General features: G+C 42.4%; 1 protein-coding gene across 4 annotated transcripts in view; it reads right to left on the reverse strand.

Moving 5' to 3' along the window:
- osbp2b (oxysterol binding protein 2b) overlaps nucleotides 1-18,314 on the reverse strand; it is a 337,585-nt gene that overhangs the window by 271,743 nt on the left and 47,528 nt on the right. For 3 of the 4 annotated variants that reach the window (XM_061039266.1, XM_061039265.1, XM_061039268.1), the window contains 10 exons: nucleotides 16,368-16,434; nucleotides 15,708-15,860; nucleotides 14,931-15,176; nucleotides 13,566-13,686; nucleotides 12,844-12,947; nucleotides 11,143-11,238; nucleotides 9,841-10,025; nucleotides 9,512-9,732; nucleotides 7,896-7,913; nucleotides 3,209-6,726 (listed from right to left, as the gene is read on the reverse strand). In XM_061039266.1, coding sequence (XP_060895249.1) covers nucleotides 6,584-6,726; nucleotides 7,896-7,913; nucleotides 9,512-9,732; nucleotides 9,841-10,025; nucleotides 11,143-11,238; nucleotides 12,844-12,947; nucleotides 13,566-13,686; nucleotides 14,931-15,176; nucleotides 15,708-15,860; nucleotides 16,368-16,434 — 1,354 coding nt within the window. In that variant the 3' untranslated portion in view covers nucleotides 3,209-6,583. The remainder of the gene's footprint in view (nucleotides 1-3,208; nucleotides 6,727-7,895; nucleotides 7,914-9,511; nucleotides 9,733-9,840; nucleotides 10,026-11,142; nucleotides 11,239-12,843; nucleotides 12,948-13,565; nucleotides 13,687-14,930; nucleotides 15,177-15,707; nucleotides 15,861-16,367; nucleotides 16,435-18,314) is intronic. The other variant, XM_061039267.1, reaches the window with a different exon arrangement.

The following is an 18,314-nucleotide window of genomic DNA, read 5'->3' on the forward strand; positions in this document are numbered from 1 at the left end:
CGAGTCTGACTGGGCGGTGGGCAGTCATGAGGAAGGTGGGGTGGGGGGGGGGGGGGGGGTTTATGTTGCACAGTTGTCCAGGAAACCAAGACAGTTTAGCTTGTTAGAGAAGCCAAAGTGACTCCTTTTTACTGAGAAGACTATAAATTCCTCTGACTTTCCCACTCCCCCAAACTAACATTAGAAACAAGTGAACTGAAGACAACATTTTAAAACAGGCAATTTAGTACAAACGTCCAACTATTAACTTTTACCATTAAGGTATTATTATTTTTAAGAAAACAAAGTAATTAAACAACTCTAACATGTATTTAATATGACCAGGTAGCCCATCAGTAGATGTTGATTTGCTAAACGTTAGCTAGCTTTTATAAAGATAAAAACATCACATTTAAACTCCTCGTAAATTCCACAATCATCGTATTGAACTAAACTCAACATAACTTACTTTGGGAGGACTTTAAATCGATGCTGAACTTGACTCTGTGGAGCTGCAGGACAGAGACGCTGCTGCTGCTGCTCCTGCTGCTGTACCGACTCCTGATTGACAGGAGCGTCAGTTGTTGCCATGGAAACGGTTAAACAGCTCGCGACCACATCAGGGAACGAGACGCGCGCGAAGAGCGGGAAAATGAAACAAGGCGAGGAGAGAAATGGCGGCATGATAGTGGGTATAAATGTAGACAGACAAGTTCTAGGAGTACTATATATTATTTTTTAGCTACCCTAAGTGAGGGTAGAGTTTGCGTTCCTTGTTCTGTAAAAACCTGTAATATTAGTAATAATAATAATAATAATAATAATATATCCTCTGTAATATTTACAGTCTATGGTAAAAACAAAAACTCTCCACTTCTTTTTATCTGTAGTATAGGTTAGTAGCATAGACTGTAAAAAATAAATAGTACTAAATGTGGTAAAATCATTGTCTTAACTACAGCGACACAATTATGGAATTGCTGGTTCCAAATATTAATATTTCATTAAAAATAAAAATACGGAGCTCCAAATAAATGTTAGCCAAATACTGTAAATATAAACCAAAATGTAGTGAATAGTAGACTACGGAGTCCCTGAAGGCCCAAAAAGTAAAACAAAATGTTATGCCCACAAGTTAAAGGCTTTATATGTGATTTTTTGATCCAGCAGATGTCGCCCTTGAGCACCAGCATGAAACCAAAACAACTCGCGCTGCATTGTTGTGTTAGCATGCTAATGCTAGCGATCTTTATTATGCTCGTATCTTCACACTGCATGTAAATTTACCTGAAATGAGCGTGATCTAGAAACACAGTTAAGCAGTGAGTACAGTATGTTATTCTTCTTTTCTCTAGTCCCTCAATTAAACAACTTTTATACACGAGGGGAGGAGTCAGCCGGCCGTCCAGGCGATGTAAACAAACTGAAGATAGGACTCTGAAAACTCTGAAAACATCACAGACAGTGGGACTCGGGTGTTACACCCATTGTAGACAGTCATGACTCACAGAGTTATTTTCAGAGGATATACTTGATTTATATTATATTTAAGTGTGAAGAATCACATAGAAAGACTTTAATATTAATATCTATCTTTAATACAATATATTATACTTAAACTGCAAGTAACTTTAGGTAAAGCATCAGCTAAAGGTGTAACATGATGTATAGGCCTACTGCTGTGGTAAGACACTTTATTGTACTCATTATATTTTTATCCCACATATTATTTAAATCCATCCCATATTCCAGGTGTTGCAAAGAGAGAAAATAAAGCAGACAGATATCCAGTGTCAACAATAACATCTTTATTATAATCTTTTTCATTATTATGTCTTTGTTATTTAAAGACAATGTTTTAACAAGTATAAATTAAGGGAGAAAATACACAATTTAAAAAATAAAGAAGCAAAACCTCAGTTAAATCCGCAGTAACACCTGAATTTGGGGACTAAGAGTAGTAATCAAGGCAGGTCGATCACATTTTGACCTCCTGTACCAGGCCGCTGTTGTGATGTGTCTCATAACTTTTAACATCCTGATTTAAAAACATCACCGCCGTGTCTCGCCGAAGCCGCGAGTCACAGTCCAAGGAGGAGCAGGGTATCGGTTTAAAACAAGGCAAGTCTCCCCGTCTTCATTAGCTCACACCTACTTCAAAACTGAGCAGCATCGAATGAGAGGGAAATGTGTGCCGCTCGAGCACACAGATCGAGCTCATCATGCGTACAAACAGTATGAAAACACCAACATAAGAATAATGGCACCCGTGAGAAGGTAGAAATCAGAACAGAGAATAAAAGCATCAAAGTTAAAGCTAAAAATCACACCAGAGTTAAGAGTAAGAGTTAGGTGATGTAATGACGGAGATGATGAGAAGGGGTTTACATTACAACCCTCTGAGATAGGGAAGGCAGACGAAGAGGTTTGTTTAGTCTACAGTACACTCTCCACATACACTTTGGTTGTTTTTTTTTTTCCCTTTCTGCAGGAGGCAGACAGCTGGATCTGTTTGAAGCAACAATGACCGTGTAATGACAAATCTACGCCTCGCTGCGTTATTGCTACGGCTATCCTCTAAAACTGTACAGTTCACCTCACTGGTGCTGAGGTCGTTTGGAAATACATCGATTTAAAGATATGATGAGCTCTCCACTGTCATTTCAAAATATAACCTGTATTCTCAAATATAAAATCATCTCAAGAACAATATATTAAAGAAAATCTTTAGTAACTTTAACTTGATTTTTCACTACGGCTCAGCAGTGATCAGTGTTCTCTCATGTCGTGAAAGAAACAGAATCACCTCTAAAATGACACTTTCCAAGATAGAATAAACTAAACACCTTGCCTTTAAACGTGACCATCCTCATATCTGACATACTAGAAAGGATTTTAAGTGTATCTGACATTTCTAAAAAAACTTGTATCCATGTACAAGATGTCTGATTCTGTGTGGAGGGGATTGGAAAGAGAAGCAAAGGGGTCAAATTGAAGGACTTATGAACACACTTTGCCTCTCTCTTTTTTTTGCCAAAAGTTATACAAAGGTTGATACCACTCTCATATCTGTGTGCTCAGCATGATGCTGCTTCAAGTCTGGAAACAGGTGGAAGCAGCTAACCTAGTTACATAAGAAGAAAAACAAAAAAAGACCCTCCAGCGAGTGCCTCTAAAGCAGGGGTCATCAACTACATTCATTCAAGGGCCAGCTTTTTTCTTGACACACACTGTGGGGGCCGGACTTTAAAATCTGTTTGCACATTATTCCGACATTTGTCAAGCCCGATGTGAAGAAGTTGGTGTCACCTAATTCGAGTATTTCCACCGTGGGATTTTATTTTTTTATGTGTGTTGTTTAATCACCCGAGAATACTTATCTGCGGGCCGGGTGGGAAGCTTTGGGGGGCTGGATGTGACCCGCTGGCAGCCAGTCGATGATAACTGCTCTGAAGTTCACAAACTAACACATCAAAACTTGTTTGTCATTTGTACACATAATTATCAGCCTAATGTGATTTAAAAATGGCCGGAAGCTGTGACTTCCTGTAGTTAAAAAAACAATATGTTGCTTCAGGGGGCTTCAGGGGGCTCGATTATGTGGATTTTGATACATTTTTAACAAAGCCAGGGCCGCTGTTTCACCCTGTTTCCAGATCTAAGCTAAGCAGCTTCAGAATCCAGCTTTACCGATATGAGAGAGGCACCGATCTTCTTCTCTGAAAGAATAAAAATATAATCCCCCAAATGTAGAATTTGTCCTTTAACCGTGTCGTTCTTCACAGAGTATTGAGTGAATGATCAAATTGTGCTCATGACAACCACAGTTCAAACCTAAAGATATAAAGAGGGAAGAAGAAGAACCTTTGTTTAAAACAACAATAAAAATAGAATATTGTCACACAGACAATTATGTAATCATTAAATGTCAAACGTTTTAGTAGCTTCATAGATTCGCCTTCACTCTAGGTGAATATTTCATGTTCATTTATTTCCTTTCTTGGTGCTTTTAAAACGTCTTCAAGAGGGGAGAGACGTGTTGATCCATGAAATCATCACTGAACCATCAGGACTGATGTGAAAGCATCGGGGACTCTATAAAAATATTTTCAATGTGCTAACACATTTTTTTTTTAAAATATAAAACAAGAAACCTTCAGCCTAATCGAGGGAGCGTCAGATTAAAACATCCGTCTGTACAGAATCAGTCTGGATTCAAATCAAAACCTTCAAGCTCATTCGGATGATTTGCTGCACAGATAAACTTATTAATACTCAGATTAGTATAATTATTCTTCAATTTACAATATCATTCATTTATCACAAAATATTCACACAAATAGACGAGGTGGTAGATATGATACCTCCAGCCCTGAATTCTACATTCCTAACAAGAATTACAAAAAAATACCAACTGGTTTTCAAAAAACGCGTGTCGCCGGAGACGTGTAGTGCACAGGTCAGGGGACTCGTTCCCTTGTTCAGTCAGTTAAAGGCAAAAGACTGAGGGTACCTTCATGAGCTGATCCCAGATCAGCTTGTTCATGAAGACGTGGGTGACAGGACTTCACGATGTGGAGTGTGTGGAGCGTCGGCTGACTGCACACAGGAACCAGCCCTGTCTGCTTGGATAAACCTCTGAGCTCCAGCCTCCCATGAAGTCCTGCTGGAAACCTCTGAGCTACAAACTAGAGACTGATGGAGGGTGTGCAGGTTCACAGGATGTACTGGGTGGTTAACACTGTCACTGATTTGATGCTTTGTGTGATTATTGAGAACGATTTCACTGCAAGTAGTAACAGGATACGGTATGTGTTGCTATGGGAGAGCACCAGAGGACAAGGTAAAGTACACCTACACATCAAAACAGAGATATGCACTAATGCAAAGATTAATTTCAAAGTGATATGAGTGTTTAATGCTGCACTGCTAAACGTCTGACAACGGCAGAGTTTCTAATTATGATCACTAATGGAAAATGTCAGAAGCCTTTTAAATAAAAAATGCACTGAAGCATTATATTGTTTTTCTACATCGACTATAATCTACTGACTTCTGGTGTCATGTACTGAAGAGGAAAAGTCATGACTCAGTGTGCTTGACAGTGTTTTTCTGCAGATAAAGCCGCCTTGGTGCTTATGAGAAGTTTGTCAAATCACATAAAAGTTGTTTGTCATGAAGATCCAAAGTGTTTTAAAGACGACTCCTGATATCAACAAACTGATAATAGAATCAATTAGATTGATTATGAGTTTATTGAGGGCCAGATTTCTTTCTGTCCAGCCGTTATTACAAGACGTTATCTTCCTCATTTGCCCAGTTTGTCTTCTTATGACTTTTGATTTAAAACGTTTAAAAATTGAATATGTGTAAGACCACACTAACGAGACATACTCGAGACCAGAGTGCTCTGAGACCGAGACAAGACCAAGACCAAGGCAGGGCAAGACCGAGACCATAAATATCACTAAAAGAAAAATCTTGTGTGCAGGGGGCGTGTCACTCACTTAGACCGTAACACTGGGAAGGTTGCAGCCGTAACCCAGGGATACAAATCAAACTACAAATGATTTAAAGTTATTAATTCTTTTAGAAAAAAATAACGTTTTCCTTCTAATCACAGTAAGAACTTAATAGCCTCTCAGTGGTGGACTTGAACGGTCCAGTCTGGGACAAGAGACCCGGTAAAAATGCTTTTGATTCCGAGACGAGACTGAGACCTTCAAAGAGTGGTCTCAAAACCACTCTTGGTAGTTAAAGGTCTACATATATGAAGAAAAATGGATTTGCAATTAAGAATGGAAAAGATGAGCCGCATGAAATAACATCAAACCATAAAGAAGCTGAGATTAAAAACATATTGTCCTGTCATATTAAATATCTGTAGAAGTTGTAGCACTTATTTGTTTCTGAAAGTCTTAGTTATTAAACACTTTGGATCAGCGTGACTTTTAGATTTAATGCAACTGACATAAATATCTGGACACCATTAGCAGGCTTCTTTCTCAACAGGGCAGCGAATGACCACTTGCAATGCTTTCTGCAAAGAAGAGATGGGTCTGGTTTAATATTTATAAAGTGTGCATAATCTCAGTAGCGGTAAATAAAACGAGGACGTGAGGACACTTTTTTGTTTTGTGTCCATTTATGATTTTGTCCCTGTTTGTTGACGGTTAATAATCTGGAGCTGCTTTGAAATGGATTTCTGTCCAATCTGTCTTAAAATTGGGTTGAACACAGAAAAAGTGCATTGTGGGTAGGATTTAGAAAAGCACCTGATTTCAGGGGTGTGCAGGTGCCTTTTACTGTGTGGGTGCTACAACTCGAGCACCACCTCACATCCACACATGATCTCACTGCTGTTTCAGTATCGTGTCAAAGAGGAACGGCTCTTTTTCCCCCGGAGTAGAAACAGAACGAGAGTGCACATTTGGAGGTACGGTGTAATCCGAGAGTGTGTCAAACACACACACTCTCGCGCTCAAAAAAAAAAAGGTCCACAAGGTGCTCACAAGCCTGCTACGCCCCGTTTTGCTTAAAGGAGTAGAGGCAGAGCGGCGCCCTGTCCGCTGAGGTTAGAAAGGATCCGGGGTGAGTTCCTGGGTTAGAAGATGTCAGGACACATGCTCCAGTCCTTTTTCTCCTTCGCCTCCCAGTAACCTCCTTTGTACACAAAGTTTGTCTCTCCAGTGACCGAGTCTCTCCTCTGGTGAAACCACAGCGGCTGGTAGCCTTCGTATTCTTTACCTGCAAGAAGAAGAACAGCTGTCAAGTCAGACGCCTTCGTTACATCACACTCCAGTGTAGAAGCCACACGAGCAGGCAATTCACCGAGACATCGATCCTCCTCCAAACACACAGGAGACGTCTATGTATGGGAAGCAATCAATCGCTGTGCACTACATTTAGGATGGTTCCAAATGTTTACTGATGTAGTAGTTTAACTCATTAAAGGCTTTATATGTGATGTTTTTGATCCAGCAGATGTCGCCCTTGAGCACCAGCATGAAACCAAAACAACTCGCGCTGCATTGTTGTGTTAGCATGCTAATGCTAGCGATCTTTATTCTGCTCGTATCTTCACACTGCATGTAAATTTACCTGAAATGAGCGTGATCTAGAAACACAGTTAAGCAGTGAGTACAGTATGTTATTCTTCTTTTCTCTAGTCCCTCAATTAAACAACTTTTATACGTGAGGGGAGGAGTCAGCCGGCCGGCCGGGCGATGTAAACAAACTGAAGATAGGACTCTGAAAACTCTGAAAACATCACAGACAGTGGGACTCGGGTGTTACACCCATTGTAGACAGTCATGACTCACAGAGTTATTTTCAGAGGATAGACTTGATTTATATTATATTAAAGTGTGAAAAATCACATAGAAAGCCTTTAAGTGTCAGTTATCATGATCATGTTGAAAGGGAAAATAATGATCAAAGTTTTGAACTCTGGAAAACCCAGAAACTCAGTCCAAGGATGTACAAAAAAAGCAGCTTTCTTACACATGAAGGTTTGTTCTTAACTGTGTTTAATGGGCATGTTGTTGCTCCCCTTGAGGTACGAGGGTGACAAAGCAGTGCAAAGAATCGCCCTGCTCATGTGGCGTCGCCGCAGCACACTGGGTGTACTTGTAAGAGTTGAGTCTTAACTGTTGTTGTCATGTGACTTATTATTTGGAAAAAAAATCTACATGACAATGTTACATGTGTGCAGGAAAAAAAGTCTTTGTTTTCCCTGAGTTATCATCATGAGGGGATATCATGCAGTTTCCCACACAGAGGCAGAACACACAGAGGACACACAGGAGATGGTGTGTGTGTGTGTGTGTGTAGGAGTGAGTGTGTAGGAGTGAGTGTGTAGGAGTGAGTGTGTGGGAGAGATGCACAACAGAGGGGCACAAGGAACCCCCACTCACCAGAGTCATAATCACACTCTGACCACCAATAGAGGGAGGAAAAGAAAGACAAGTCATGGGTACATCAAATACAGTCTACACACACACACACACACACACACACACACACACACACACACACACACACACACACACACACACACACACACACACACACACACACACACACACACACACACACACACACACACACACACACACACACACACACACACACACACACACACACACACACACACACACACACACACACACACACACACACACACACATTTTTTTAAAAGGCTCGACTGTCTTCCTGTTGGTACAGCGGTGCTGTGTCTCTCTACATGTTCTACTTAAATGCTGCTTTCTTCTTCACTGAGACTTTGCACACGGGGAGTTAAAGGCAGTAGATCTATTTTACACCATGATGATAACATTTTCCAGCGATCTCATGATCAATAGCGTTCTGGGCGGTGGGCGGTGATCCGTATGAGTCACTGTCGCACCACTGAGGCTCAGTTTTGAGTCTCTCTGGGCTGTTTGTCCCAGTAATAACTATCTGGACATGCAGCTGTCAGCTTTAATTAGTGTTGAATATTGCTCTTGCAGCTGTGTATAAATCCATGAAGCTTGACTATACTTCTGAAGGTTGGGAGGAGCAGCTGGTTCAGAGAGTATCTTTGCCATTTCATAGTTTTCTTTTACGATATTTCTACTAGAGCCTAACCGATTAATCGTCCAGCGGATAACATCGGCCGATGTTAGAATATCCAGTGACTATCGGTAGCGGCTAATTTTACCACATATATGCACCGATAAATCAAAAGGCATTTCATTTGAGTATCGTTGGATTACACAAGCAGTTCTCTTTCACCAGCAGAGGGCGCTGTATGAACTACAACAAGCATTATCACTCTCTCTGTCTCAAGTGGTGACGCACGTACTTTCAAGTTGAGTGACCATATTTTCTTCATTTTATATCTTTTCCAAAATTGTTTGATGACTAAGATCTAAAGAAGATATCGGCTGATAAATCGGTATCAGATTTTCTCTCTCTCCAATATCAGTATCGGCCCCAATATTTCATATCAGTCGGGCCCTTATTTTGATAATCTTAAACCCAGAAACGTTGTCTAGAATGTATTTATTTCATCACAATATTTGAATTTAGTTTATGACAAATAATCTGTCTTACATTCATTTGAAATCTCTTAAAACTTATAATAACGATAAATCTCAGATTTGATTTCTGGAAGACTCTGAAAGACTAATATTAAAACTGCTGACTGTTTTATATTACGAGTTCACCTCATCAGGTCCTCAGGGTCATAATTAACTTTTCTCCTTGAGCGGCGTCTTTGATCTTTGGCTTTTAAATAAGAAAACAGGTATTTTCTGATTCAGTGCGAGAATCTTTTGTGCTGATTATTCAATTTCAGGCTCTAACTCACCTAACGTCGCTGAAGCAGAAAATTAATGGGACTTGTACGATAGCGCCCCGGGATGCCCACTCTGCGTTTCCTCTATGTCCTTGTCTTCTCACATTTTTTACTTTATTCCTCGCTGTCTGACTTTTTGTTTCCTCAGCACTTGCTTATCAAACACATCACTTCCTGTTCTTTATTTCATACCTTCATCCAGAGCGTCTGTAGCCTCTGCTTCCCTCCTCCTCCTCACAGCTCTTTGTTTCTCCTCCAGCCTCTGTTTCTCTGAGTTTGCTTCGTCCCATCGGCCTTCCTCCATCAGCTTCTGGTCCGGTCTCAGCCGGCTGTCGGTCCGTCCCACTCCGTCCTCCTGCTCGTTCAGGGTCAGGGCCAGCGCCGAGAAGTAGTACATGTTCTCAGCGTTCTCCCTGAGAGAACAAGGGAAGTATTATAATCGATGATATTGACAGAACATTTTAAGCTGTTCTAACTCATCTTTGAATCATAACGATGTGGAGGGAGGGAGCAGCACTTACGGTAGAGGGTATTTCTTCCACAGCAGTTTGGGGGACAGTGTCTGATAGACGGTCTTCTGCTTGCCCTCTGATCCGCTGCCGCCTCTGCTGCTCTGAACGATCTTGGCACTCTCTATTTTATCATCCCACGTACCAGAGAGGATGAAGTGAGCATGGCCGCCGCTGTCCGCCACCACACCCGTCACCTACAAAGACGGAAAACAGAACTCATTATACAGAGACTAGAATTTCCTCCAAATGTTCAGCACCTGAAGACACACGCCTCCAAAAGCAGCACATTTCCATTACATTATCCCAGATCAGTCTCTTCCTGAGGAGCACAGCATTGAGCCCCATATTTAGAGAACTCGTACTCCAAAGTAGGTTACCTCAATGTCACCTGAATGAATTAAAGTCTTCTATATTTTACAACAGAGGGCCTGATTCACTAAAGTGTTGCAAACGTGTGCAAATGAGACGACAAGAAACGGTCTAATTAACAAAGCGCATGAAATGGTTAAATTGCTACAGAGCAAATAGCATCTCTGTGCGTTAGCTTTTTGCATGTACTGTATTTACACGATCCATTATAGACACATTTAGGCCATTCATTACTGACCGTGCAAACAGCCCGCTCAGTTAGAGTTAAAAAATAACCATCTGTGAGAGTTGGTGATAACTGAGCCACAGTACAGTATATAAAGGAATTATAAGGGCTGAACTTTTCAGTAATCAGGACAACAATTCAACCTTTGCATGACCGGAAAATATGATAAATCATCTGTAAATGAAGCCTGAAAATGATCATTAAAAATCACTATTTTTATACTTCAGGCTAAGATCCATCCAGGGCAACACCTGCTGATACATTCACACATTCACATGCACTGTCTAGGTGTGTTGTTATAAAGAATGGGGATGAGTGTGTGTGATGTTTTTTAAAGTCTGGATGAGCTGCTCACACTGGCTCACACATGGAAGGATGAAACTCATTTTTAAAGTATAGACTTCATGTTAATCCTGTAAAGGTGTCCCCTCTTTTGTCAGCTCATCGTCTGTACATGGACAGAATGCATCAGAGCAAACTGCACAGAACAGGGCGTGTTTGAACCCGGATATCATCAGTGCATGCTTTATGAATAAGATCTTGAGACAGAGCAGATAAAGGGGGCAGTTCATGCTGGATAAATCCACTGACGGTGAATTATCCCCCCGAGAGAAGACTGATATATTTGTTGGTGCTGTCCAGCAGGAGGCAGCATCACACAAATTAACACGTCATCAGATGACGTCATACCCGAGGCGTAGTGTGTTAGCGTTTACCTTGCGGGGAACGTCCCTGGAGAAATAACTGTAGGGAGAGAACTTGAGCTGGCAGGTCTCCTTGGTCCTGTGATTCACAATCTCAATGTCCCCCGACTGCAAAGACACAAAAAGAGGCAGCGTGAGAGAGACAAACACACAGAGACAACGACAGCAAACTCAAATGATCCAGTCTGTTTATCTAACAACAACGTGTCAGCAGAGACAGAGCTGCATCCAGAGGGGGAAATGGCATCAGCATCAGCTTACAACTGAAAAGATAATAGTTAGATTAGATAGGTTAGATTGGGTTCAATAGCACATCTCATATTTGTGTCTTTTGTAGCTTCTTGCAGCTATTTATAGCTTTCTCTGGAATAAACAGTGTCATTTCAAGTGACTGCTTCGCTGTAATTTTTGTGCTTAAGAAGATAGAATTCGAGCTGGATGATATTTAAATCTCATGGACTTTTACACTGCCATATAAAAAAAACATGTTTGCTACATGATAATCACAAAGCTGTCTCTGGCCTCACTTTCTGTACTTTAAGAACATCGTCTGCACTTGCTCAAAGTGGAGAATAAGTATCAAAATAGTTTCCATAGTTTGGTATGAAGTTTTCTGGCTGACCCTGTTCTGCACCAGAGGGCAGCAGAGGCGGTGTGAGAGGGTGAATGTATTGAATCGTAGCAACAATAAGAAAGAGTGAAGACACTGAAATCTTGTTTGGATACCACGGCAACAACAATAAAAGCTCTTGCTAATCATTATTGGGTAATTTCTTGTTTTTGAATGACAAAGAGATGCATGCAAACTCTCGCACACTAGTCGAAATTGCACAAATATTTTGGCACATTTCAGTACAGAAAGAGAGCTGTGACTTTAAATGGACCACAGCTCCTCTCTCTCTCTTTCCCTCGCTGCAGCTTGGGGTAAAATATCTGTTATATCTGGGTGATGTAGTCTGTAGTCAGGGACTATGATGTGATCCATTTAATTACAACTAAACAAGACAAAGTTACTGATAAACACTTAAGTGTACAGCTTAAACTTTTCTGCTGATGCACGTAGCAGCCATGTTGGATTTTAGCTCAGGATACTTAAGTTCCTCCGAGTTTCCGAGTCAGAATTCACACATCGGTGGCGCACCATTAAAAACTTTGAACTAAGGGTTTTTCTGTTTTGCATGCGGTCGGAAATGCATTTGACACTCCACATGCTTTCTCCAAAAACATACATCAGCTGTCCAAGAAATATCAAGAAATACTGAATTTTTGAAAAAATATTTCTCTGTTTTTTGTGGCTTTGGTTTCATATAATATTATATTATATATATATATATATATATTTCAAAAATATCCCGCAGCTGACATGTCTTCTTGTTTCACACATAAAGAGCAGAATGTATAGCACACGTCACAAGCAAAGACCTGAAAAATAAAAGAATATCCTCGTAAACAGACTGACAGACGTGCAGATGTGAGGTCGGCCCCTCCCCCACATATCTGGGCCATCTCCGAGAAAGAAGAGGCTGTTATTTCAGGGTGTTATTAGACATCAAAGCTGTATAGATAAATCCCTGGAGATTGTGAAGCTCCTTATTCATGTGCTGCAAAGACTCTGCTCTGATTGGCTTCTTCACATCTCTTTCCTCTCTGCTGCTCTGTTCCACATGTGAGGAAAAAACACACACATCACATGAAGGGTAAACAAAAACAAACCTGGTCAATCCACAGCTTGCCCACGATGATATTGTGCACTGTGGAGGTGACCTTTCTCCACACGTAGTGGTTCCCGCTGGAGTGGAACTGCAGGTGAATGGCACCTGGGGAGAGACAGTGGACGAATATCAGAGCTGTTTTGTAGCCAGTGTGACCAAACCCCTAAAGTGTTATGTTGTGAGTTTGCCTTTTTTTAAATTCTAAAACCGTCACTTTCACCTGCAGCAGCTGAAGAACACATTTCTATTACAGTCTTTCCTGTGCACGGGAAAAAAACGATTCCATCTATTGCATGTCTGACCTAACCGCCAAAGATTTATAACAAAGTATTTGAACATAAATGCTTCCACTTTAGATTTTTTCCCCCCGCTTAGAGAGCACCACCTCACAGCAGGATTATACATAACAGGCGGTGCGAGAAGTCAGAAAAATACCTCGGCATCCCTCGGCTGGACCTTCATCCATCAAATCTCTCATTTATCAGAGCCAACAGAGCCCGTCTCTCTGCCACCCCCGAGCAATAGAGAGCTTCCTTTAGGGCCCATACTTTATGATCGTGTCAAGGGGGTCATAAAACCCTCCTGATTCATTCTCTCTCTCTCTCTCTCTCTCTCTCTCTCTCTCTCTCTCTCTGCCTCGTGTGGCTGTTCAATCTGTATGCAGGAACCCTTTATTTACACATGTAGTTTGTTTGCTTCCCCGCTGATATTGAAGTGTCTCACCCAGAGGCATTATGGAGAGGTATTTGCCACGGAACTTGCTGGCGATGGTGATTTCCTGCCACAGGGTCCAGCCTCGTTGGGAAATCACATGATGTGCAGCTGCAGGGGGGTGATGGCTCACCTGGGATGGAAAGCAGACTTTGTAAGATAACATCACCCTGCACATTCCTGCAGAACTGTAGGGATCTTTCATTTCTGGTATTGCACATATTTGGCATTATATTTTTAGAGATGTTTCCCGCAGTCTTAGATCCTCAGGTGGGGGCCTGATCCTGGTCGTTCCAAAGTCGAGACTTAAACCTAAACTAAAGGCCTTTTCAGTCAGGGCCCCTCGACTTTGGAACGACCTCCCTGAGAAGACTCGCAGACTCCCTCAATTCTTTTAAATCCCTTCTTAAAACGTACTTTTACAGACTTGCTTTTATGTGATGTCGTCTTCTTAAAGTCTTTTCTTTCTGGTTTTACTATTTTTATCTTCTTTTACTTCTTAATGTCCTTTTATTTATGCTCTTATCTTAACTCCTCATGTTTTAACTTGGTCATTTATTATCTTACTTTGTCTATTCATGTTTTATATTTATATATACTTTTTATTTTTATGAATATTATTGTTTTTTTTTGATCCTTTAACCACTTGTTTCTATTTATTTTCCTGCTCTTACCTTCTTATTGCTGTTATCTTTTGATTTGTTTTTATCTCTTTTAGTTTCTTACATCTTTTTAAATCTTTGGTTCCTCTTGGTCTCAGCTCGTGTTGTTGGGTTCTTGTGTTTCCTGGGTTCTTATGATGGTTCTTATGATGGTTCTTATGATGGTTCTTGTGATGGTTCTTGTGATGGTTCTTATGATGGTTCTTATGATGGTTCTTGTGATGGTTCTTGTGATGGTTCTTGTGATGGTTCTTATGATGGTTCTTATGATGGTTCTTGTGATGGTTCTTATGATGGTTCTTGTGATGGTTCTTATGATGGTTCTTATGATGGTTCTTGTGATGGTCGGGTTATATATGTCTGTTGGGTATCGTGCACTTTGGGTTCTTTTCTGTTGAATTGTATTTAGTTATTTTTAGTATTTTGTATTTGTTTTGTTCTTGCTGTTGTTTATGTTCTTCTGTGTTTGGTTTAGTTTGTTTTTGTTTTTGCTGTTTGTCAAAGCACTTTGTAAACCTGTGTTTTTAAAAGGTGATATATAAATAAAGTTATTATTATTATTATTATTCAAAATCCTGGTATGTGGAAACATACTTGGCAATAAATCAGATTCTGAGGTGGAGATATAAGAGATGTGTTAAAAAACACTCGCTGACCTTGTCTACTTCAGTTTGTGTCCTGTCCAATCACAGAGTGTGTAAACAGGAACTCTTACCTGCTCACACAGCGAGCGGTAGCCGTACTCCTCCAGGCGATCGAGCTCGTAGGTCTCGCCCAGGAGGGGGTTGAACGGCTTGGCTGTCCGGTGGACCGTGGTGGAGTAGGAAGAGACGGAGAAGGCGGCGACCAGGCACATCTGCTCCAGGGAGGAGTCGCAGCGCGCCGCTTTGTCTAGAAGCTCGTGATACTCAAGATCCTCGGTGAGACGCTGCAGCATCGACAGAGGCTCGTTGAAGTTTACCTTGATGAGAGGATGAAGGAGGAGGAGGTGTGAGACGCATTACAAACCTCCTGTAAAGTTTTGGGTAAAGTTGCATGTATGAACGCAAAACGGCCGATTTCCTCCCTCCAACTTTATGCAGATTTTTTCCTGCCGGCCCCCTTGTTAAATTTCGGAGCGGATGTGTCATTGTGTGGCGCAGCACCACAAGCGAGCAGGCAGGAGTGATGACATGACATCGGTGCAACATCTTGATTGTGGTAAAGCTGCTTTATACTTTCTTGGTTTTGAAGTATGTTCTTAACCGCTCACTTGTTGATACTGTAAAAACGTCCAGATACAAGTAGCATTAATACAAAGCTGAAAACTGTCACTATAGATTTGGACGCTCTCTCCCACTGTAAGGGACATGTGTCAACAGGCAAGTCAGGAAGATTTCAGGGGCAGCCTGTCCTGTAATTGTTTCTAGACGTTTTCAGGAGTGCACGTGTGGAAAAAGTCTGAACTAATTCATTCTGAATCAAGAAGGAGGGCCGTGCCTCCGACACTTACTGGCATGGGGATTTTGGAGAGTTCCTTGCCGATGCAGTTCTTCATGATGCTCCACAAGTTGAGGGAGTAGTTGGGTTTGTCCGGGACATGAGTCCGCCTCTGTCTGCGAGGCTGCAGCTCCTTCCCGGACACGTCGTTATAGCTCGGAGACATCTGGGATCAGGTGAAGAAGAGAAAAGAAAAGGTTTGAGAGAAAAACTTAATGGACAGCTCGGAGTTATAACAGGAAGTAAAAGCAGACTGACGGAGCAGGAGAGACAGCTCGAGACAGAAAAAGACACAGATGTGAGTTGAGGAAAAGAAGGAGCCGTGGAGAGCTGAGGAGAGAGGGGAGCAGATGTCTGACTGGTAATTAAGATTGATATGGATGTAGCAGCTGTGTGTCTGACAAGCACACACAAAACCTGCCTGTGTGTGTGTGTGTGTGTGTGTGTGTGTGTGTGTGTGTGTGTGTGTGTGTGTGTGTGTGTGTGTGTGTGTGTGTGTGTGTGTGTGTGTGTGCAAGGTAAGCAGGGAAAGAACTGTGAGAACAAAACACTGAAAACACTATTTAAATGTAAATAAGCAGCACAAGTGGATGCACAGTGAGAGGACGACAGTCGGCGGTGTTCATAAATGTCAGTCCTGTTAGTCGAGCTCGTTAGGACGACAGAAGCTTACATGGTTGTCCTGGTTCCAGTCACTGGGCTGACCTCCACTCGCTCCGCTCAAATTACTCTGAGATCTCCTGGAACACAACGGAAATATTTTCAGCAGTTAGACTCAAGCCCTCTCTTTCATTTCCAACTTTGCACAAACATCCAATTCAAACACAATACACACAAAAAGAAGCCAGATTGTTGGTTATTACAGGAAAATTAAATCCTAGTTTAAGATTTACATGATTCTTAATGGTTTCTCTAGATTTGAGGGAAATGTTGTAAGAGATAAGTCGAAACAATGAAAACACTCAAGATGTTTTTTATAATAATAGAATAGGACAGAACAACATCTGAAATAACAAGTGGAGATATCAGCAAAAGACAGACTCGTCTTCAGGACATCAAAATAAATAAATAAATATACTGGAGAGACAAGGACAGAGAGGGGGAGAGAGAGAGACAGGGCGAGAGAGAGAGAGAGACTGAGAGAGAGGGAGAGAGAGAGAGAGAGGGTGAGAGAGAGAGACAGGGCGAGAGAGAGAGAGAGACAGGGCGAGAGAGAGAGAGAGAGAGAGACTGAGAGAGAGGGAGAGAGAGAGAGAGAGGGTGAGAGAGAGAGAGAGAGAGAGAGAGAGAGAGACAGGGCGAGAGAGAGAGAGAGAGAGAGAGAGAGAGGGAGAGAGAGAGAGAGACAGGGCGAGAGAGAGAGGGAGAGAGAGAGACAGGGCGAGAGAGAGAGAGAGAGGGAGAGAGAGAGAGAGAGACAGGGCGAGAGAGAGAGAGAGAGAGAGACAGGGTGAGAGAGAGAGAGAGAGACAGGGAGAGAGAGAGAGAGGGACAGGGCGAGAGAGAGAGAGACAGGGCGAGAGAGAGAGAGAGACAGGGCGAGAGAGAGAGAGAGACAGGGCGAGAGAGAGAGAGAGAGAGAGACTGAGAGAGAGGGAGAGAGAGAGAGAGAGACAGGGCGAGAGAGAGACAGAGAGAGACAGGGAGAGAGAGAGAGAGACAGGGCGAGAGAGAGAGAGAGAGAGACAGGGAGAGAGAGAGAGAGACAGGGCGAGAGAGAGAGCGAGAGAGACAGACAGAGAGAGGAGAGAGAGACAGAGAGAGAGACACAGAGAGGAGAGAGAGACAGAGAGATATAGAGAGAGAGAGGGAGAGAGAGACAGGGAGAGAGAGAGAGAGACAGAGAGAGAGAGAGAGAGAGACTGAGAGAAAGAAGAGACAGAGAGAGAGAGAGAGAGAGAGAGAGACTGAGAGAAAGAGAGAGAGAGACAGGGAGAGAGAGAGAGAGAGAGAGAGACAGAGAGACAGAGACAGAGAGAGAGAGAGGAGAGAGACAGAGAGAGAGACAGGGAGAGAGAGAGAGAGAGACAGGGCGAGAGAGAGAGAGAGAGACAGGGCGAGAGAGAGAGAGAGAGAGAGACAGGGTGAGAGAGAGAGAGAGAGACAGGGAGAGAGAGAGAGGGACAGGGCGAGAGAGAGAGAGACAGGGCGAGAGAGAGAGAGAGACAGGGCGAGAGAGAGAGAGAGAGACTGAGAGAGAGGGAGAGAGAGAGAGAGAGACAGGGCGAGAGAGAGAGAGAGAGAGACAGGGAGAGAGAGAGAGAGACAGGGCGAGAGAGAGAGAGAGAGAGAGACAGGGAGAGAGAGAGAGAGACAGGGCGAGAGAGAGAGCGAGAGAGACAGACAGAGAGAGGAGAGAGAGAGACACAGAGAGGAGAGAGAGACAGAGAGAGAGACACAGAGAGGAGAGAGAGACAGAGAGATAGAGAGAGAGAGAGGGAGAGAGAGACAGGGAGAGAGAGAGAGAGACAGAGAGAGAGAGAGAGAGAGACTGAGAGAAAGAAGAGACAGAGAGAGAGAGAGAGAGAGAGAGAGACTGAGAGAAAGAGAGAGAGAGACAGGGAGAGAGAGAGAGAGAGAGACAGAGAGACAGAGACAGAGACACAGAGAGGAGAGAGAC

This window comes from Labrus mixtus, chromosome 5 (assembly GCF_963584025.1).
Source record: "Labrus mixtus chromosome 5, fLabMix1.1, whole genome shotgun sequence".
Classification (NCBI taxonomy): domain Eukaryota; kingdom Metazoa; phylum Chordata; class Actinopteri; order Labriformes; family Labridae; genus Labrus; species Labrus mixtus.